Source organism: Rhea pennata, chromosome 1 (genome assembly GCF_028389875.1).
Source record: "Rhea pennata isolate bPtePen1 chromosome 1, bPtePen1.pri, whole genome shotgun sequence".
NCBI lineage: Eukaryota > Metazoa > Chordata > Aves > Rheiformes > Rheidae > Rhea > Rhea pennata.
The window spans coordinates 196,860,497-196,883,066 of NC_084663.1; the positions used below are offsets into that span (position 1 = coordinate 196,860,497).

Here is a 22,570-nt window from a genome sequence, read left to right on the forward strand (position 1 = left end):
CCACCATCCACAGTGTGCTGTCTTCAGAATATGAGACCATTGGTGAGGGGCATAAAGAGGGGGGAATTTGGAAGTAGCCCTCCAGTTACTTCCTGATGGGGAACATCCAGGGAAAACTGAAAAGGAGGAACCTTTATAGAATCTGTTCATCTTTAAATGAAGAGGTGAAAGAGTAGAGAACCCTCCAAGCTCTTCAACACACAGCTGGAGCTCTTTTACCCTGAGTTTTTATAGTGCATTGGACAGCAAGACCTCAGGAAGCTAACTACGTATAACTACTGTGCTTTACTCTTGACCTTTATGTGGATAAGTTTTACTTCTAAATTTCTTTTCTGGAAGGCAAGATCCATAACTCTATTAAGGAAGCCTGTCAAAACAATGCTCTTGGTATAGTGTAGCCAGATCCCTGGCTTTAATTCAGATGATAGTAATTCAGTCAGCCCATCTGACTGAAGCAGGCTGTCTTGGATCTACTGGAGAAGAAAAATGCCTGATTAATTAATGAGACTAACCCTATCTTTGAAACAAGACTGTTAGGCTTTTAACAGAGGTCACTTGCATACTTGTTGCACCTTCAGTTCTAAAGAATGCCACAGGCATCTTTCAGACGTAATCCTTTACCACAGAGGTTGTGCTGAAAATGAGATATAAAGTCGTCTTTTGAAATCTAGACTTCTCATAAGCTTTATAAAGTTCTTATAAGCTAACTTGTAATAGCCAGAAAATAACATCAAAACAGGAATGAGCTTTATGGCCAAAGTGGTATTGAAGGAGTCCAGTGTAAATCAAAAGTGTGTATCCTAGCAAATATATTTTGTTTCATATTTCTGTGTATTGTGTTCAGATTCCTTTACTGTAGTACTTAGTTGCGACTTTTGATTTAATTAGTGGTGATTTCTTCACCCCATTAGAGCTAACTGTTTCCTTGTCTTTTTAATTCCAAATGCTTGTGTAGATTTTTATCGATTAGGGCAAGGCATAGGCCAAGAATATCAACTCTGAATCTCTCTTAACAATATAACATAATTCTGTTATGTATCATAACTCCTCTGTAATCTGACTCTCTCTCTGAATACTATTAAGAATGATTCAGAGAAGGATGTTAAGAGCAGATCTTAGGAAGGCTTAGCATCTCTTAGGAGAATGCTAAAAGCATATCTTAGGAGGAGGCTAAGAGCATGTCTTATGACATTGCCCTCTTAAGGGCATAAATTATGATTTAATATGCATCAATACATGTAAAGAAGAATGACTCCACTTGGTCACAGCATGGTATTAAGTCTCCTGGATTCCCTAGCTCAGACAGGGCTTCTTCATAAAATCTTACTAAACCAGCAGATGTTGAGGGGTTTTTGACTTTGTAATTAAAATCTAGTTTAAAAAAAAATGAATGAAAATAGTTTATAATAGTACTTGGAACTGATGTAAGGTGCTTCAGGGACTAGTTTACAAAGGAGCTTTTGCTGCCCAAAAAGGGTGGGTAGATGGACTGCAAAGGTAAAGCAAAATGGTGTCTTCCCTCTCTCTCTTGTTTCTTGGGAGCATTGACAGGACAGACCTCCCTAATCCCAGTAGGAACGGGCAGTGCTGGAGCAGGAAAAGAAGCTTGAATTTATTCAGTGCTGGGCCAGTCTGGACTGCTTTTTGTATGGTCTTTCTCACCTTATTAAATGTTACCCAGATGAGGCTTGTCACCAGAACGGCTATAAAAGTCTTGCTTTTCCTTGAGGTGCCCCTTTGTGGAGGAAAGGCCTTTGGCTTTCAGTGATGCTGACAGATTGCAAGATCTCAGCTATTGCAGAAAGCAGTATTGCAGAATACAAGCGCACTTCAACTGCTGCCTCTTTTTACTAACTACTGGTAGCACTATCACAGATTTGTAGCCTTGCTGCAGCTAACTGTGCTGTCCGTAGGTCTGTTAGTCTGTGTGTTATCAGGGCATTTACAGTCTATCACAAGACTTTAAGGTTCTAGTATTGTGTGTACACTAAAAATAATCCTTGGATTCTGAGGGTGATTTTTATGGACAAAATGAAACTAAGTTTACTAAGTTAGTTCTAGTGTGCTCCGCCCACCATTATATCTCACTTCCTCTTTCCTTCTATTCAATGCCTCTCACTCCCTTCTCCTCCAAAGTTTGAATTTGTGCAGCTGTTTCCAGTGCAATTTTACGTCATTTTCTCCTCTTTTCCAGTCATCTTTCTTATATTTTAATTGTGCATCTCTGTTGTGTTTTAATGTGTATAGTATGTTTTTACAGAAGACAATTTCTTATTGTGGTGCCTAGCACAGGGAAACATGAGTGCTTGCCCATCAAGACAACAGTTTTAGGACTTTGCAGAAGAAAAAGTTTTTTGCATCTTGCACCTTCATTCAGTTTCACAGCTCAAAATTTACCTTGTCTCTAAGACTGGAGGAGTCAGAAGCATAGGCAAAAAGCATCTTCACGAAACAAACTCTGGAAGAAATAATTCAAATAAAAATTTTTTTAAATTGTAATGAACAATGAAATCCTGAAAGTTGACAAATTAAGACTACATTTTCTCTAAATGTGCACATACCTTTTTATAAATTCCTGAGGTATGGAATTTAACTTCTTAAAGGACTCGCTTCATCTGCACAGAGAAGTACGTCAAGTTTCCTTCTAATGTAAGTGAAGATAAGTAGTCATCTTTGTAGCCCTTCACTAGACTCACTGCAGTAGCTTCATGTGTCTCTTGTATTAGGGAGCTCAGAACTGGACCCAGCACTCACCAGGGCTGAGTAGAGAGGGAGGATCACCTCCCTCTATCTCCTGGCAGCGCTCTTCATAATGCACCACAGAATACCATTGGCCTTCTTGGCCACAAGAGCACGTTGCTGACGCATGGTCAATTTGTCCACCAGGACCTTCAGGTTCTTCTCCGCAGAGCTGCTTTCCAACAGGTTAGCCCCCATGCTGTCCTGGTACATGGGATTCTTCCTCTCTAGGTACATGTAAATACTCTGTGTAACTTCTTTGCTTGGCTGGCATCATGCACCTATCTTCCCTTGACAAGTGTTAAAAGCAAATGTTCAGAGGAAATAAGATTGGAAGAAACTTCCTGGATCATAAGGTCTCAATCTCTGCTCCTTAAAGCAACCATATCACATAGACCAATTCATGAACTGATTGAGCTCCATCCTAAAGCCATCAGTTCTGTTGCCACTGTGACTCTAATAGCAGGGATATTCCAGGTTATATTCCTCTGATGACTGGAAATAAGATTTCCAAACAATTTCTTTATTCAGTCAGCTCTCACGTCAGGGTGCAGTCATCTCCCTTCTTGGTTTGTTGTTTTTATCCTCATTACCAGTGCCTTCTACAGTGGGACAATACTTCGCTGTTTCTATTAGAAATTAGAAATACATCTATTGATGTGTCCTAAGAAATTAAATAGAATTCTGTAGAGTGTTAACTAGTTGCATGCCACTGGTAAAACTGTTTTCACTTCTGTTTTTTTTTCCCTCAAAGTGTATTTTAGAATCATACATAATAGCACAGAATCGTTCAAGTAGAAAGGGACACTGGGAGGTTGTTTAATCTTACTTCTTACTTAAAGCAGAGACAACACTTAATTCAGAGCACATTGGCTAGGGCTGTGTCCTGTTGAGTCTTGAAAACTTTGAAGAATGAAGATTAAATAAATTGACCTGTAACTGCTCCCAAAAACTTAAGATTTAATCTAATTAAGGAGTGAGGTATTTCTGATATTCAGCCGTGGAAAAGATGCTGGTTATTATTACTGGAGTGCATGTGAGAGCTTCAGAATTGAAAAGATGTTGATAAATCTGAAAGTTCTTCAAAGCTGCTGAGCCTGGAAATAGGCTTCTTAGGATTTAGAGGAAAAATTAGGCTAAGTATCTGTCCTTTCTTATGGTTGCAATCTTAATGCTGTTAATTTTCCTTTCATCTGCTTCCATTTAATGTTGGACAAGGAATGCTTTTAGGAAATGGATGGATGATGGTGCTACTTCAGTTGGGATTGTCTGCCTTATTTAAGCATGTAAAGTTTAGGTGTCCTAATGATACATTTCTCTAAGTGTTTAGCCCTCTTTCAAGAGAAATATATGCCCTTAAATACCTGGGACAGGCTTTCAGAGGCAACTATTCTATTGGTTTACTGGACTTCAGACCTAACTGGTTCAAAATTGGGTAACAGAGAGGATGTGGAATCCAATCCAGATCCTCTACTGAAGCTCATACTGTAGAACAGTGATGTATTGATTAATCTAGGAAGAGAAGGCACTCACTTAACCAAACTGAAGTCTAGACAAGAAATAATGTGTATAAATGTTTGTTTGAAGGTATGCTTGTGGGCATCTTAGAACTTTATCTTGGTCTTTGTAAGGAAAGGTAAGTTGTGATACTGTACTCCAAAAATGTTTTTTATTTAATGATGGTTAGAATTTAGTGGGAAGATGATATTTAATAATGCATGGACTCTGGTGGACAACTATCACTTTTTTTTTTCTTTTTTAAGTGGGCCTTCCTACAGTAGTGAATCTATCCCAGCAAAGGTCTAATGTAATTTAATCTTAGCAGACGATTTATAGTGTAATAGTTTAATCCTTATCAGAGAGAATTTTCTATCTTTTGCTCTTTTCAGATATATTCACTCAACTCTTATTTGTGTTTTATTGCAGTTGTCTACCTTGTGGTTTTTCATCTGTCCTTTGTCATGTTTGTATGGTCCTATTGGAAGACAATTTTCACATCTCCTGCATCCCCCTCCAAGGAGGTAAATCTGACATTAGAAAATGTGAATGCTTCCTTCTCCCTCCGCCCCCATTTTTTTTCTTATAAATAGCTGAACTGTTTTCAGTGATGAAACTTGTTTGCAGTACTGCATGATTCACCTTTCTGTTCTCATTATCTAAAATAGTACAGCATGACAGCATATCATGAATGGAAATCATCCAGTTACTCTTAAAACATTGTATCCTACGTGTAGTGACATTATCATATATGAAACGTGTTTAACTCATCACAGGTTTGAAATTCATATATATATGTGCTAATGAAATAAAAATACAAGAGCATTTCTGGGGTTGCAGGGCTTTGCTATGCAGTAAGTTGTTTACCATCTACAATTTTTAAAACCAATAAATCAATGACAGCATTTTTGTATTTCCATTTTAGGCAATTTTGATCTTTTTAAGGTTAAGAAAATCAGTAATGCAGTATACTCATAACTTGGAAGACTGGAGTGCTTAGTAGTAAATCAAGAGTTAGGGTTCAGTGACAATTGAAAAAGGAATATATAAAAGGGCTTTACCTAATGACAAAAGAATACATGATGACCCTAAGAAATTTTGTTCTGAAAAGGAGTTGTGTTAATTGCAATGACCCTGAGATGGGTTATCTTGTTGTCCATTTTCTCTAATGGTGAGCGTATAGGGGTTAAATAGTGGCACCAAATTAAAAATCATCCCCCAGTTTTTATAAAGCTTTTAAAATAGCTAAGCTGAGGTTTTAGTTGCTCTGTGGGGGTTGCACATTCATTCTATTTTTGGCAAGACTGACTTTCAGTGCTAATGTCTTAGCCTTAAACATTTCTGTAAGAAAAAGAAAACATGCTTCTATGGAAAAGCAAACACTGCTCTGCAGTCCCTAAGCATGTCTTAGCTTTCTAAGATAAAGATATCTACAGAATATAAGGTGAAAAAAAGCAATAGACTATTCTATTCTTTAGCTAAGCAAAAAGAGTAGTACTGAATAGTTAAACCTGAAAATTCAGAGGAGCTTGTCTCCAGGATGGTGTGTCTGACTTTTTTTGAGGTGGTTTTGTAGACAAATGACAATATTTGGCAGATGGGCCAACTTAAATGTTTTTGGAATTGTGTTACCACAGATCTTGTAAAGTTGTGTGAACTTAGGCTGCTGTTAAAGCTAATGTCTAATGATGTTTACTGCCTATTTGAATTCTTTTATTAAAGAAACCTTCTTCTGACAGTACCTCTGCTGTAGTTGCAGCAATGTTGTAGCGAGATTTCCATATTCAGTGCATGAAAGGGATGATTTGGGCATATGGCACATAATGAGTACTTCCTATTTTAAGTGTGTTGGGGTGAATCAGGTCTTTATGTATATACGGATAGATATTTAATTTTCTTCCATAGCTATCTTAAAAAAAAATCTTGAAAACACATTTCTCTTTCTCTGGTAGAGTCCCCTCTGTTCATGTTCCAGTAAATAATTTACACTGATTTTATTTAAAAACAAAACCTGGCTTCAGAATTTCCCCATTGTACTAGAGTGTTAAATATAACTTAAATAACTAAAAATATATATGTTAAGTTAGGTATTGTTACTAAACAAATAGCATCCTGTGATCTTACTATTGAACTAAAAAAAGATTCTGCAGCTGCTGTTGCTCTAGTGTAATCCCTGTACATTTGTCATAAGAAAGAACAATCAACATTATGCGAGATCCAGAAAGAGGAAGGAAACAAAGGGACTCTTTCTGTTTTCAATAAGAACTACTGGAACCTCATTGGAATTGTTAGCTGTGTGGTACTAGACAACTTTTGATGTTTTTGAACATACATATCCTGCCATTGTCCGAAAAGGCTATGGTCTTGTGACCCTATTGATTTCTGAAATAAGAACAGAAACATGGCTTTGGGAAATTAAAATCCTCATCCAGGACATTTGGAGAGTTATGTTACTTGAACAAATTCAGTAAGTTAATTCTTGTGACCTAGTTTCTGTGTGTTAATAGTTTATCATAGAAATATCTTATAAAAGTAGTATTTCCTGTCTAATGCAACTTCTAATTGATTACAGTTCATGGGACAGGCATTTGGTCACCTAGCAAGCTCACAAGAGGCCATAGGAGAAAGGCATATTGCACTGTTCTTGACTGGCATAATGTTTTGTATCTGTCTTAAAATTTGGTGTGATCATCTCCATTTTTCATAGTTGAGTAAGCATCTAGCTTAAAGACAGATAAAAAAGCTCTTGCTTGTGACTTCAAAGAAAAAAATCTCAGGTTTAATATTTTACTAGATTTACCTAATTTCTGATGATATGAAAGGGATGTATTGGGCATAGAAGGCGAAGTTTTGACTGCAGGAGGCCATGAGCTGCCCTGTGTTGGACACAGCCATTTCCAGCTGGCTCTGCAATGGATTAAAACAGCCCATCAGGCATGAAAACTTCAACCAGTCAGAGGAGCATATGGTGCCTCTGCTCAAACTGAACATGAATGCATTGCAGACTTCACCCCTTACCCCTGTAAAACACAAAACCAAGAAAGTTACCAGAGTTTGAACATACCTCTGTTAAAAACTCCACCCCTTACCTCCACAGACTAGATTATTAGATTCAACATCATAATATGCTGAATGGTTATTACACACTTCAGGCCTTGTGCCTGCAAAATACACAGCCAAGAACATTATAGCAGTTTGAATATTCATTATGTGTTATCATACAAACCAGTGATTAAGATAGTATGAGCAGCAACTACCATCACTGTTGGAGGTACCAGTAGGTTCATGACTCAAGTCACTATAGGGTTTCTTCTATACCCACAATGGGTGGTAAAGACTGTTCACTTGACGCAGTGGGAGCATTTCTTTATTAGGGGAGTAAAAGGATGCACCAAGGGACTGGAGCATGCTCTGCACTCTCTGACAACATTAACTGAGTTCTGACCTATCCCCTGCCCTTGCAATTCCTTTCTGTCCCACTTTATCATATCTTCCCCTGCTTCCTTCAGCAACATCCATAAGTCCTGATCTGTAGGACAAGAGAGAGTATGAAAAAATTTCTGCCCTTCTTGACACCTTTTTTGAGGTCAACCATACTACTGGACTCTGCATCATCCTCAGCCATGCTGCTAATCTCACACCTGTACCCCCAGTACTGAAGATGCAGGTCATGACTTGATCAGTAGGGTTTCCTGCTGTCTCATCAGGTGATACCAGAGGGGCCTGGTCGTTAGAGCTTTTGGACCATAGCACTGCCTTTCCACAGTCCCTTCTCCCTTGTTTGTCGACACACTCTAGCAGTCCAAGCAACTGCAGTCATTTACCTCCTTCTCCCAGCCCCTCCACAAAAGTATCTCACCTGAAGGATTGGACCATTGCTCCATAAAGCCCTCTAGCAGCTGATCCCAGAGCTCTCCTCCTTTGTGCACAACAGTGTTTACAAGTCACATAAACCCCAGACTCCCCAAAGCAATGCTCTCTTGAGCCATCAGCTGTATCTCGGTGGTTGTGGTTTTCAAGCACTGCCATAGTCTCTGCAGAGACATCTGTGGCACTGTGGCTGTAGGTGTCCTCTATTTCTTTAGCTTCACTTCAAGTAGAACGCCACTGAGTCACACTCAGAGGCAGCGCTCCTGTTTTCTTAGCTCTGCTTAACCACCCTAACTGAAGGGCTCTATTAGTAGTTCATAACCCAAGTCCTCAGTTTCTCACCCTGAGTGCTGGGTCCCCCTCTGGCAATCACTTTCAGCCTGTAGCCATTTCCACGGCAGCCTGGGTGCTTGGCACGCAGCTGCAGTGCAGCAGCTTGAGTGCTGCGAGCTGCAAGCTGCTGACCGGGGACCTACCTCTTCTCTGAGCACTGATTCACACCAGCATCAGCAGCCTGGTGCTCTGACAAAGACAGTCAGCTGTCTCCCCAGCTCTGCTAAGTAGTCTGAGGCTATCTGGAGCCCCACTGGAAGCACATCATAAGTAAGCCTGGTGCGCTCCTTAGCACATCACATTCCCTGCAGCACCCAAGCTAGAGTTCTTGGATCCTGGACATGGAGATCCATTAGTCTGGAGCAGGGCCAATTCTTCTCAGTTGTCTTCCCATCCAGCAAGGGCTCTTTCTGGTCACCTTGGACTCTCTGTTTCTCTCCTATTTGCACATTGTTCACTCTGTCTCTCTAAATGCAATGGGCACACCGCTTCCACCACAACAAAACACAAATTCAATACCAGAACCAAAGTTTCTTCCTTCCAGAGTTTCAAAGTCACTACAGTTACACCAGTCTCAGTTCATGCCTGGTTTGGGTGTTGCCCACATTCTCCACCAACTATTGTTGCGGGTAAAGCAGTTTTGAGTTGGGAATTTTCACTGAATTTATTGTCAGTTAACATAGGCTTTTAACTACTGATCTGGATGTTGAGAAGCAAAGGTGTCAATTAAGCAAACGCTTAAGAAAAATGCCCTTCCTTGGCAGGCTCAGCTTCTCTTTCCCAGCCTCCACTGCCCTTGATTTTGCCAGGTGTTGTGCTCCTCCCTTCAGCAAGGCAATGGGCAGCACAGGAGGTTGGGGTCAGCACCTAGCAGTCACTCCCTGCCTCCTAAAATCCACTGCCCCAGCATGGGTCCTCCGTTGGCCACAGTCCCTTTGGAGGTGCCCCTGCCCTGGCAATGGTCCCTCACGGGCTGAAGTCTCTTCAGAGGTGTCCCTGCTCCAAGCTGGGTCCTCCGTGGGCTGCATTCCCTTCAGAGACGTCCCTGCTGTACCCTCTTTTCCCTCGCATGTGCCCTGCTTTGCCATCTCCAGCTCCTTACAGCTATGGCCCTTCCTTGAATACGTTTGACAGGAGGCACTGTGTGCTCCTTGGGTTGAGGTTTTGGTACACAGTGGGTTGTTTCTGTCTGTTATGGAGCTGAGGGAAGTAGCTGTGATAGAGCAGCTTCTGACATCCTCCCATGCAGGTCACGCCTGCAACCCAAACCCTGCCAGTCATGCCCAGTAACCGGGACAGTGTTTCACCTTGCACCCTTCAACGACTGGGCAGGCATAGTAGCTGGAATATATATACGTAAATATCCAGATTCCCTGGGACATGGGGTGAGTTATTTGCATTCTAGATTAGGAAATAACAGCGAAATCAGTGTGTTACCAATCCTTCTTTTGCTGTAAATGGGGTCTTTGTTGTTGCTTGCCAACGAACTAGAATCCAGAAGAGGAAAAAGTACAGGATGAGAGGAAAATCCACACAAACCAATCATATAGATGTTCTTGGTAGGAAACTATGGTCATATTAAACCACGTTAAGCCAGTTTCGTTCCAGTTGCAGACACAGCATTTTCCGCTCACCAGCATGAATACTTTGTCTGTGTGTGCTCATAAAAAGGGCTCTTGTAGTCGTTACTGGAAGCTCAGCGTTTAAAAGTGCTTCAGAACAGAAAATACCAGAGAAATAGTGAGTTCAGTTTATGCTGACACCATACCATAGGGGCTCATCAGCACACTTTTTTTGTGGGACTTAATGGTAAAGCTTGTAATTTCAATGGATACAAAAATTAGCATTTCAGAAGTGAGTTAAAGCTCTCCAGCTTATTCTGGTGAAGCTTTACTTTTCAGCGAGGCTTAAGCGGGAATGCTTCTTATGCTTAATTCAGATTGTGACTCTCCCTGAAATTCCACAGGCTTTGCTGAAGTTGCTCTCAATACAGCTGACAGATGTTGAGACCAGTTTTGACTACTCTCAAATCAAAATTCCGGTTAACCTCATTCAAATTTTTGTGCTATAACTGTGAAAAGTTGCTCCTTACCCCCTCCCCCTGCCGCCTTCTTTTGGCTGGTACCTTTTTCTAAGTCAGCAGGATAGCGAGTAAGAGAATTTCGGCAACAAAGGGCTGTTGTGCATTCCTGTGGTTTATGGATCATTTAGATTTTACACTCGTTGTGAGTTCAAGAAAGATTTGCACCTTCTTAACACTCCCCTGAATTTCTGGCTTTTGTATTGTGAAGGGAAACTGAAGAGATATGGAAGAGAGACAGAGATGATTCTCTAAGATGTCTCCAGGACCATCATGTCCTTTCCAACTGTGGTTTTAAGGATCTCCTGTAATTTAGTAGCATTCTTTCTCTCTCTCTCTCTTTTTTTTTAAATTTGTCCAAAGAGATTAGATTAAGATTCATAGAGTCTTTTCCTTAGAGCTTGAGCTGAACACTAATAATTATTCTTTTCCCCTCCTCCCATTTTTGCCTTCCCTCACAGTTTTGCTTGTCAAAAGCTGATAAAGAACAATATGAAAAAGAAGAGAGACCAGAATCCCAGCAGGAAATTTTGAGAAGAGCTGCTAAAGACTTGCCTATCTATACCACAACAGCATCAAGAGGTGAGATACAAAGATAATTCTGTTCTCCAAAAGCTGTAAGCAGTGGGATTTATTTGTTGTTACTGAATGAACAATCTATTAAACACATACTGCAAAGGCCATGACCTTGTGTTTTCCCCATGAGAAACCAAAGTCCTTTGTCTGTAGATCTTAACATGCAGTCAGCATTTGGAAAAGCTTTCTCAGAAAACATCTTCTTCCAGTAAGGAGACAGATGACAACATTTATCTCCCACTCTGGCTATAAAAATAAATACAACAAAGAAATACAGTTAGAAATAGATTACAATTCAGCTTTCTACTCAAATTTACAGTCATTTGTATCCTGCTTTAAACTTCTAAGATATGTCAGTTCAGTGAGAGTAGAAAGTTCATCATTAAAATGAGAATTTAAGAACCAGTAAATGTTTTTTCAATCCCATCATTCAATACAGAGCTATTTAAATAATAGCTTGTTATGAGCTATTTTTGTATTTGTCCTTATAAGCATTGTTATTCCAGCTCATACAAGAAAGCTTGTATAAGCTATGAAGCTGCTGTCTTACACATATGTAGATTCAAAAAAAGTAGCTTATTTTTATATTTGTTTCGCTTTCTTGAAACTAGCAATGCTTTGGAGTTCTCCAAAAACATAAACTGCTCAAGATAACTATTACCAAACTTTACCTACCAAACAAAGTGGTAGGACACCTGGCTTTTTTGAATACAAACCTCTTTTTGAGGGAATCCCGGTCTTAAATTCCTGGAGTGGTCTGGGAAGCTCTTGCTAGCTTTTAACAGTTCTGCTTAGCTGTAGATTTTGGCTTTCCTCCTCATTTCAAACTGCCTGCCTGCACTGGTGGTCTTTCCATTGGGAAGAGCTTTCTGAAGTATCCAGGGCCTTAAAACTATCCAGAAAGTGTGAGGGAGAGCTAACTTACTGAACAGCCTGTTTTATCTTTTCCATTTGTTGATGAAGTTGAAAGTTAACTTATAGAAAGGAGGGAATTTCACAATGGGATGCCTGGTTACCCTGTCCAGAGGGGAAGGAAACCAAGTACCTAGGGGATCAGTGCCAGAGAATCAGTGATGGAAAAACTGAGGAGCTAGACAATAAATAAATAGCAGAAGTTAAGACACGGGCTCAGTACACTAGTAACAGTTGAAATTTTTTTTGTGTGTTACATTTCCAAAAAACTTCAAACAGAAGTATGTATTGCATGAAAGTAGGCATGTGAAGGTCTGTGGAAACAGATGTTTGGGCCGAGGGACAGTGAACTCTTTAAGATTCTGTTTATATTAAGAAGAGGAAAAATTCATAAAATTGAATGAATTCTAACAACTTGACCCTTGCCATTTGAATGCAGCCATCAGATACTGTGATCGGTGCCAGCTAATCAAACCTGACCGCTGCCACCACTGTTCTGCATGTGACATGTAAGTTACTGAATCTAAAATGATGAATTTTCTTTCTCTCCTCCAGCCATCACTTAATGTGTGTCAGCCCTTGTGTAACAGCTGATTTTACTATTTGTTTCACTCCAAGCCCCTCAGTACCTGGGTTTTGGGAAAATAGAGTTCCTCCTGATGATGCAGTATTATTATTGCAGTTTCATAGACTGAAGTGGCAGAACTTGTTGGGGAATGTGCTTATAGCTTTATAAAATAATGCTTATTTAAAAGGATCAGTAACTGAAAGACAAGTCTGAGATACTAGAGCCAGCATATGCTTATTATAGAACTCTCTTTTACTGTATCTTGCTTCTCCAGCTTTGAAACATGTGCTTGCTACCAGTACTGGTCAACTCTTTATTTCAAAGAGTTGCTGTAGAATTACATACCTTAGACATTTCAGATACATGAGCCTGATTCTGAGCCATTAGAGAAATCTGTAGGGCACTGAAGACTGAGTCTGTGAGCAAGACTTCAGTAGGCTGAGCTCAAGGAAATCTAGCTAACTGAAGAAGTAAATAACCTTTTGGCTATAATTACATTTATTAAGAAATACAGTGAATGTCTGTCTGAAATGACTAAACCTCTGTCCTTACACTGTAGCTGAGTGAAAATGGACTATTCAGATTGCCCACTGTGCTTTTCTCTTCCTCAGTGAATTCTAAGAAACAAACAACAAACAGGTAGCAAAAATAGCCCAAAGACAGACTTCATTGAAGTGAATGCCAGGCTAACATACTTATCCACGCAGTTCCAAAGGATGGGTTTTAGGGTTTGTTTTCTCTCAGTGAGCGTGTAAGACTAGTGTGGCTTAATGAACTATGAATAACATGTTGTAATTGTTGCGCAGTAGTTCTCCCCTTGTTGAATTTTGAAGTTTATTCTGATTCTTCTGAATCTCATTTAGTCCTTTTGGATGAGAGGGTGGCTTCTGTAGTATGGAAACTTGGTATAATGAAGAGAATTTTTAAATAAAAACTTCAGAAACTAAAAGTGTGTCTTAGATTTTTTTTTTTTTTTTTTTTTTTTTGCTTTAACTTACTAGAAATTATCTCCTCTTGCTTTCAGATGTGTGCTAAAAATGGACCATCACTGTCCATGGTAAGTTTAGGAAAATAAAAAAACGGATCAGTATAATAGTGAAATGGATCCTACGTGCTATTTCACAAATGTAAATTTTAAATAAAACTTGATTTTTGTAGAATTTATTGAGGTTTTGATATCTGTAAGTATTTTTTTTTCCTAATGTGTGTTGAAATTTAGAATTGTAGGCCCAGTAACCTAAATAATGCAGTCTCACCTTATATAGAGAAACAGTTAACAACGCCTAGGAAAAATGGCATTTCTTTCTTTTGGTTAGTTTAGTATTATTATCAGGATAGAAGGTATCTACTGCACTGTGAAATTGAGTTCTCCACCTCTAGATCCACAGTAGAAAAGATCCACTCAAACAGTTACTCTTCTGCAATTCACCGCTAACCAGTAAAAATATTACTTATTGTCATTACAAAAATACTGTTATCAGTAGCTGACTTGAAGGACTTTATCCAACCAAAGCAACATCCACAGAAATTGATGGAGACTTGTATTATCTTCAGCGAGGACTGCAGTTAGTTCCTAGTATGTGGTAATCTTCCTATACAGACTGTATGTATCATACGCATTGCTAGCTCATGTCGTGGGGCAAAATCAGATCACTTGGCCTGGGGGAAGAAACTTTGCTTAAAATGGTGGTCTAAAATGCGTCTGAAATTCTAGTGCAGGAGAGTTTTGGACATACTGCTAACGCTGTGCACAATGTTACGATGCTCTGCAAAAACAGCTGAATATTGTTTTTACTGTTTTTTTGTATCGTAATAACCTCTTTCTCTTTCCCCTCCTTCTAGGGTGAATAATTGTGTGGGATTTTCTAACTACAAATTCTTCCTGCTGTTTTTAATGTATTCCTTACTGTACTGTTTGTTTGTTGCTGCTACAGTCTTGCAGTACTTCATAAAGTTTTGGACAGTAAGTTCTAAGACTTTTTTGTTTGTTTAATCTTGCATGTGTTATTGAAGGCTACATCAGCATGTTGACACTCACCATATACTCTGTTCCGTAGTTCATTACCATTAACAGCATCAGTCAAGGTGACTGAAGCAGGAGAACCTTCTGAATTTTAATGAATTAAATACATTATAATGGCCTGGATGAGTAATCGGGGAAAGAAGTTCTATTGAGTACACTGTGTAGTTTCTCTGCTCCATCAAAACTGAGCGGCACAACTCTTTTTTTTTTAACTATTGGATATAAATATGTAGATATTGAGAGAGAACTGGGTATATCAAACATTTACATATATGTGTGTGTGTGAATATATATACAGACACATGCATATACAAAAATACTGAAAAAATGTCAGCTATAAATAACAATTTTGTATCGTCTTAAACCTCTTTATGGATATTCTGCTATTAGATAAGGCAGCTGAACTGGGAAATTCACCAATCTCTGATTTGGTGTGCCTCCCTACATATATTTGAGCTTCATATTAGTGTTTTTTATTGATGTGATATGGGTACAATATTAAGATACATATGATATTAATGATATCCATCTTCCTTGTAACTATTACCAATTGTCTGTACACAATTATTCTATTACCTCTGGAAAGATGCATGTATGTGAAGTACAAGTATCCTTGTACATCAGTGTTCTTCCTCCTGTCAGTTTTGTTCTGGTTATGTTCCAGGCTGAATAGAGTGTCTTTTGGTGTTGTTCGCTTTCATCTCTGAAACCTTGTTCCTTCTTGTCTTTTAAGATAAAAGAATCTTCTCTTTATTCTCTTAACCGATTTACATTAACTAACATGGGAGAAATCACTATGAGCGGAAGGCTGTCTGTAACATCTTTTAAAGTTAATAACAGCATATATTTCTTAGATGCTGGTTGCTTTCTGAATAGCTGTTGAAAGTAGTAATTTTCTATAGCTATAAAAATAATCATTATTGGACCAAAAAGATTTTGTCAATTCAGGATTAGAGAAGTTTCATCATATATTATGTATAGCTGTATGGAATAGTTGTACTTTGAAACAGTTGTCATTATACAGGTAAGGCAAATGATGCAAAAAGTACAATTTGTTTATTTTCATCTAAGCCTATGAGTCTGATTAGCCAAAGTGCTATGTCTCAGTCTCTCTGTTCTGTATAGCTGCCTGTCACTGGAGAGCAAAGAACGGAGCTTTCAGTACTGTGTGAGATGAAAGCTATAAATATATTTATCAGTCATAACTGTGGCTTCACACATTTCCCAAATGAAATGGTCTGATTCTGCTGTTCAGTCTTGCTTGACTGTAAATGGTTAATTTTTTAATTTGTGAATGTGCCACTCCCAGACATCTGCCTGGCTGCTTTCCAGTGCTTTGTATGCAATTTCTAATGAAATTGTAGATGCGTGCCTACATATTTACCAGTCGGTGCTTGAGCAAAGAAAATGAATTTGCTTGTCACCTTACTTCATAAGTGTTACTGCAGTGAAAGTCCCCAGGATATCTGACCACAATGAACATTTAAGACCAGCATTTACAGCAAACCTATTCCAAAGCCCATTGGACATAATACTGAAGTGGATCCTTGAGCAGGAATTAAACTTAAGAGGGTTTTTTTTAATGATTTACTTGATTAAATGCTTCCTGCAGGAATGGGCTACTTCTAGAATATGACACTAGAAAACTTAGTTGTGTACTTGTACACTTGTTGCTTTCATTTCCCAATTACTTGAAAACAGACTTTTGTAATGCCATGGTCTTACAATTAGAGTAGAATTCTAACTCACTTTACCTGTATTAAATCACTTGTTCCATACAGCTAATAATTATGATCTTATAGTAGTCCAACTAAAGTAGATTTCCAGAAAGAGGTGGCATGCCATAATTGTGTAGGCTTGCAAAATTTAGCATGACTATAGTATGTAGAAGGTTTCTAGGCAAGTGCTGTTGACTGCAGAACAGAGTCCTCAAAGCTTCTCTTTTCAACTGTATCAGAATTAGAGAAGTGTACTGCTGTTGCGTGCTGTCTGTAGACTGCTTTCATATATTGCTGATTTTCAGTTTTCTGTTTGCTACAGCATCAGACATTTAACTTTTAATTTTTTCTATTTGGATTCTCTAGATTTCCCTCCCCCAAAAGCCTAACTCTCAGAAACATTATAGACTACCTTCAGAAGTTAATGTTTCTTTTTTACTTCCTCACAAATTTTTTCAGAGCAAATGTGTGCCAAACTGCTGCATATATCCAGTGCTGGGATGAATGATGAACTGCTTTCTAGGGAGTATAGTTTTGATCGCTTCAGATTCTGCAATAATGAGGTTGTAAAGGTGTACATGCTAACTACACAAACCAGCAATACAATGTTTTGCAATATTAATAATACTTGACACATATAGACACAACACACATGCAGATACTTGCAAACATTGTGAGAGAGGCACAGCTCTCTCTTTTGTTGAAGGAAAGCTTTGTGTATCCCACATGTACATGCAAGATTTTTACAGTGCATCTTTCATGTGCTATGCAGAAGTGCTGAAGAAAGATGTTAATACCATTCATGCAATGATGGGGCAGCCATGCTGGCTGCAAATGTTTACCACAGGCTTATGCTCTGATGCGAGTGTTACAATCCGTTTTGTAGATCAAGGGAATGTGAATGAGTCCTTTTCCTGTTCTCATGACTCCTTTTCCTCTATTTGTGGTAGTTTCATTTCTACCTAGGCAGTTGTCAGAGATGAGACAATAAAAGCACAGTTTAACAAAATGTATTTGAAAAAGACACCAGCACTGACTATGTGCCCAGTCCAGACTCACAGTCCGTGATGTCTTGCTTACCTAGTGCACGGTAGCATTTTCTAGTATGTATTTGTATCCACTTTCATTCTTGCTATCTTCCCTCCCCCTTGAGTCATATATATTTTCCTTTTTTTCTCAGCACCTTTTGGTGTCCTCTAAATTATTTTGGCAGTCCTGAATATAGCTAGCTCAAGGATGTGAGGACAACAAGAACGGCTTTTTTCAAATACATCAGTAGCGCTGATTGTGAAGGATGCAGAGAAGGCAGAGTTACTGAATGCCTTCTTTGCTTCAGTCTTTACTGCTAAGGGCAGCCCTCAGGAATACCAGAGCCTGGAGAAAAGAGAAAAAGTCTAGAGAAAGGAAGACTTCCCTTTGGTCAAGGAGGATTGAGTTAGAGATCATTTAGGAAAACCTGACATCCACAATCCATGGGCCTCAATGGGAGGCATCTATGAGTGCTGAGGGAGCTGGTGGATGTTATTGCTAGGCCACTCTCCATCACTTTGGAAAGGTCATGCAGAACTGGAGAGATGCTTGAGGACTGGAAGAAAACCAGTGTCACTCCAGTCTCCACAAAGTGCAAGAAGGAGGACCCAGGCAACTACAGGTCAGTCAGCCTCACCTCCATCCCTGGAAAGGTGATGGAACAGCTCATTCTGGATGTCATCTCCAAGCATATGGAAGAAAAGAAGGTGATCAAGAGTAGGCAGCCTGGATTCACCAAGGGGAAATCCTGCTTAACCAATCTGATAGCCTTCTCTGATGGAATGACTGGCTGGGTGGATGAGGGGAGAGCAGTGGATGTTGTCTGCCTTGACTTCAGCCAGGCTTTTGACACTGTCTCCCATAACATCCTCCTGGGCAAGCTCAGCAAGTGTGGGTTAGGTGAGTAGACAGTGTGGTGGGTTGAGAACTGGCTGAAAGGCAGAGCTCAGAGGGCTGGGATCAGTGGTGTGGAGTCTAGTTGGAGTCCTGTAGCTAGTGGTGTTCCCTGGGGGTCTGTACTGAGCCCAGTCTTACTAAACTACTTCATCACTGACCTGGATGAGGGGATAGAGTGCCTCCTCAATAAGTTTGTTAATGATACCAAGCTGGGAGGAGTGACTGATCCACCTGAGGGCTATGCTGCCCTGTACAGAGACCTGGACAGGCTGGAGAGTTGTGCAGAGAGGAACCTCATGAAGTTCAACCAGGCCAAGTGCAGGACCCTGCACCAAGGGAGAAATAACTCCATGCAACAATACAGGCCAAAGGCTGATCTGCTGGGAAGCAGTTCTGCAGAGAGGGACCTGGGAGTTTTAATGGGCAGGTTCACCATAAGCCAGCAATGTGCTCTTGTAGCCAAGAAGGCCAGTGGGGTACATTAGGAAAAGTGTTGCCAGCAGGTCGAGGGAAGTGATCCTCCTCCTCTCCTCAGCCCCACATCGGGGGGGCTGTGTCCACATCTGGAGTACTGTGTCCAGTTCTAGGCTCCTCAGTACAACAGAGATATGGAAATACTGGAGAGAGTCCAGCGTAGGACTACGAAGATGATCAGAGGGCTGAAGCATCTGCCCTATGAGGAACGGCTGCGAGAGTTGGGCCTGTTCAGCCTGGGGAAGAGAAGCCTGAGGGGGGATCTTATCAATGTGTATAAGTACCTGAAGAAGGGTGTCAAGAGGATGGGGCTGGACTCTTCTCTGGTGCCCAGAGAAAGGACAAGAGGCAAAGGGGACAAACTGAACCACAGGAAGCTCCGCCTGAATATGAGGAAGAACTTCTTTCCTGTGAGCGTGACAGAGCACTGGAGCAGGTTGCCCAGAGAGGCTGTGGAGTCTCCTTCTCTGGAGATATTCAAGGCCCGTCTGGATGCAACCCTGTCTAACATGCTGTAGGTGCTCCTGCTGAGCAGGGAGATTGGACTAGATGATCTCTGAAGACCCCTTCCAACCTCAGCCATTCTTTGATTCTGTGATAACCATCTGAGGTAGATGGTATAGGCTTCTGAAAAACTCAGACTGTACTTTGAAAAAGCAGTTCCAGGTCTTTAGCAGGTCCTTTAGTATAGAATATAGAAGAATGTCACATGTTCTGAGTTTTTTCTAGAATTAAGCTAGACCAAGCTACTAAAAGATGAGTAACAAGCTCTGACAGCAAGGTTTTCAGCTTTTTTTTTTTTTTTTTTTTTTTCTCATTAAGTGAAATGTTCAAATGACTCTGTGTCTGTGAAGCAGTTTTTAAAGAACACTTCAGAATAGTGACTGACTTTATAGTCTGTTATGTGTGCAAAGCCGCCCAAATTTTGTTGTGCAAATAGCCTCCCTTTCTATACTCCGGAGCTCTTTCACCAGCAAGTCTCTGCTTCTATGCAGCCACTGAGCATGAAGATCTTAAATAACTAATATGTCTGAGGTTTCACGCTCTTTACACATGCTGTGGCATGTGGAGTTAGCAGTGCTACTAGAGCACAACTGTGAATAAGGCTGTGACATGGGCTCAGTATATGGACTCTGTTCTCCAGGAAGGAATTAGCCTTTTTTTGCTTGAGTTTCCCAACTGTCATTCAAGAACTTACAACTGGTGGCTGAAACTGGGTGGTCAGAAGAGATAGATGCTTCTTAGGGATCATACAAGTTAATCATGCATAACAAAAAAAATTATTTAGGTTAAAGAACTACCGTTATAGGAAGATACAACTGAAGTAATTTTATATTTTATGGCCCAAAAGTTGATTATAGTGTTAATGCAAATATGTAAGGTATTACTAGAGCACACAAATATGTGCTTTTTTTATAATGATGATTTCAAATGGCCAAGGAAGATAATTGTTACCATTTGTCTGGCATCTGCTTACACAAAGGCTAAGCTATTATTTCTCTTTTGAGCTCCCAAATCAGCTGGCCTGGGAATTCTTTGTAGAGAACTATTTTGTCTGAGTATGGAGCTCCAATAGTGCCCTATAAAATTTTTAATCCTTTAGAAGTATTTTAGGTTCCAGTTATGTATGGTCTTTTTCTTTACAATTGTATATACTGAAATGCCTTTTCTCTTTTTGTGTAAACTGCAAGTTCTGTTTGCATTAGCAAGCCCAATTTCTTGGGTATATCTACCCCATCAAGAAGTTACAGAAATCATTCTGGAAATGATGTTTCCCAGAAAAACTGCAGTATGCTCTGAAGTAGGAAAAGTCTTGATAGTTTTAACAGGAAGGCCAGGAATAAGCAGCAATTGGAGTATGTCCTTTGCTAGTGTTGATTCCAAGCAGTCACAAAACACGTTATGTTCCTAGGTCATGGAAGAGGGACTATTACAGAAATTGTCTAAATAAAACTATATCCAAAAAAATAGTAGATAAGGAACTTGAACTTAGATGCCAGTTTAGAGAGCTGGACTCTGCTGTCACTTGCTTACTCTAGAATGATCTGATGGAAGCCAACATTTTTGAAAATGCTGTTAATTTATGCTGAGTTCCACGTTAAAAGCATAGGTTCTCCCTGGGGTTTCTGCTCAGCTTAATATAACTTAAAAGCTAAAGATCTTGTCTAAAACAGATCTGTTAAGTGTTAACATGGTAGCTAAGATGACTAATCTCACCATTTAAATTCCATGTTTAGAATTTATAATCTAGTTTAAACTAAGCTTTCCTCTTGGAGGTAGGGCTCCCTTTCTGCTTTTGGGTTCTTAAGTGCTGGCTTAATTTCAGGTATGAATATCCCATACACAAATCTCAGTATTGAAGGATATTGCAAAGAAGAAAACAGTACTGATATTTATGGATTCTTTTTCTTTAACAAAGAAAATCAGGCTAAGAATTGGAAATTATTAGAGGCACTTTGGAGAGTACCTCTAATGATAATAGATACATTCTAAAGTCGGAATGATTTTGTAATGTATAAACCGTTGCTCTATACCTCTGGAGTATTTTAAGTTTTTCTAAGTGATTTATATCATAAACAGTATTAATATGAAACCCACTCATGATGCAAAAAAATAGCAAAGAATGTGTCTGATGCAGTCATGCTGCTCAAGCTGAGCAAACCACTTGAAAGTGTGAACAGCAGTACTTGTATACAGCAATGCTTTTATACATCAGTAGAAAATGTCATTCCTTAGAAGTTAGTAATATGCTCTTACGTACTCTCTCCTCCATTTTCTTGGAGAATGGGAGCTAAGACTTCTGATGGGCATTGGAGCTCTGCACGCCCAAGAGCACATGTGCACACCAACCATTTCTTTTTTAACAAACCCTGTGCTGTTTTCAAACACTTTGTCTTAACGTAGTATTAGTATTTAATAAATTGTCTTTGTTTGCGCAAAGCTTTGCCGCAGGAAATCTGCAGAGAATTGTCCAAAGGTAAAATCCAATATTGATGTAATTATTTAAAAATTGTTCCTACTATAATTTTTCTAATCCAGTCATTCCTGATGGCAGTTTACAGCATAACTGAAAGGAAGGAGTCACGTAATCTGTGTTCCCTATGTAATATAAGCCCTGTAAGTAGCTACAGATAAAGCTATGTACTTGATTTTAATCAAAATGTATTTCAAACAGAGATACCAGCCTCAGATAAATGGGTGTATACGATGAGCTAATGGAAAAAGAAAGGGCAATAATGCTGACTATAATGCTGAATAAAAATAGCCTATCTACTTTCCTAATGCTGCTAAAGGTCAATTACTTAAAAGTACTATGGTTTTGAGAATACAGAACTGGAAAAGCCATTGTTAGAAACGTCATTGGCCTCTTGAAAGTGCAAGCCTAAAAATAATTGGGCTTGGGGGTGAATTTGACTATCAGATATGGGAGAGGAGGTTATTTTTTATATGGTGGTTGTACTGAAAACATTGTTTTTTACATAGATCTTCTGGTCAATAACTTTTGCCTGATCAGACATGACAGATTTGTTCTGCTAGGTGCATGCTCGTTGTTGCCTAAGGTTGAGAGATCCTCAAAATGAAGATCAGTCCCAGGCAACTGGTCTTGTTTAGTAAATGGTTCAGTCTCGGAAACACAATGTAACTTGGCCATTTCCCTTTTGCTTTCCTTACACCAGTTCAGAAGTAGGTTCAGATGTGTTAACTTGCCAATAAAGAGTTTGTTCCTTTTTTTTGCCCTGCAAAAACAGAGGTTTTGGACATATTTTCCCTGTGTCTCTGTGGCTGTGGCTACACAGTTAATATTTTTTAGTAAGGGGATTTTTTTTTCCTTGCCCAGTGCTGGAAATTCAAAA

The 22,570-nt window shown here is 39.5% G+C and overlaps 1 protein-coding gene across 1 annotated transcript in view; it reads left to right on the forward strand.

The window, feature by feature from the left end:
- Positions 1 to 22,570, forward strand: part of ZDHHC20 (zinc finger DHHC-type palmitoyltransferase 20) — a 52,311-nt gene that overhangs the window by 20,100 nt on the left and 9,641 nt on the right. Inside the window, exons 3-7 of the mRNA XM_062567204.1 lie at positions 4,666 to 4,760; positions 10,981 to 11,101; positions 12,447 to 12,516; positions 13,600 to 13,632; positions 14,418 to 14,538. Of these exons, the coding sequence (XP_062423188.1) occupies positions 4,666 to 4,760; positions 10,981 to 11,101; positions 12,447 to 12,516; positions 13,600 to 13,632; positions 14,418 to 14,538 (440 nt within the window). The remainder of the gene's footprint in view (positions 1 to 4,665; positions 4,761 to 10,980; positions 11,102 to 12,446; positions 12,517 to 13,599; positions 13,633 to 14,417; positions 14,539 to 22,570) is intronic.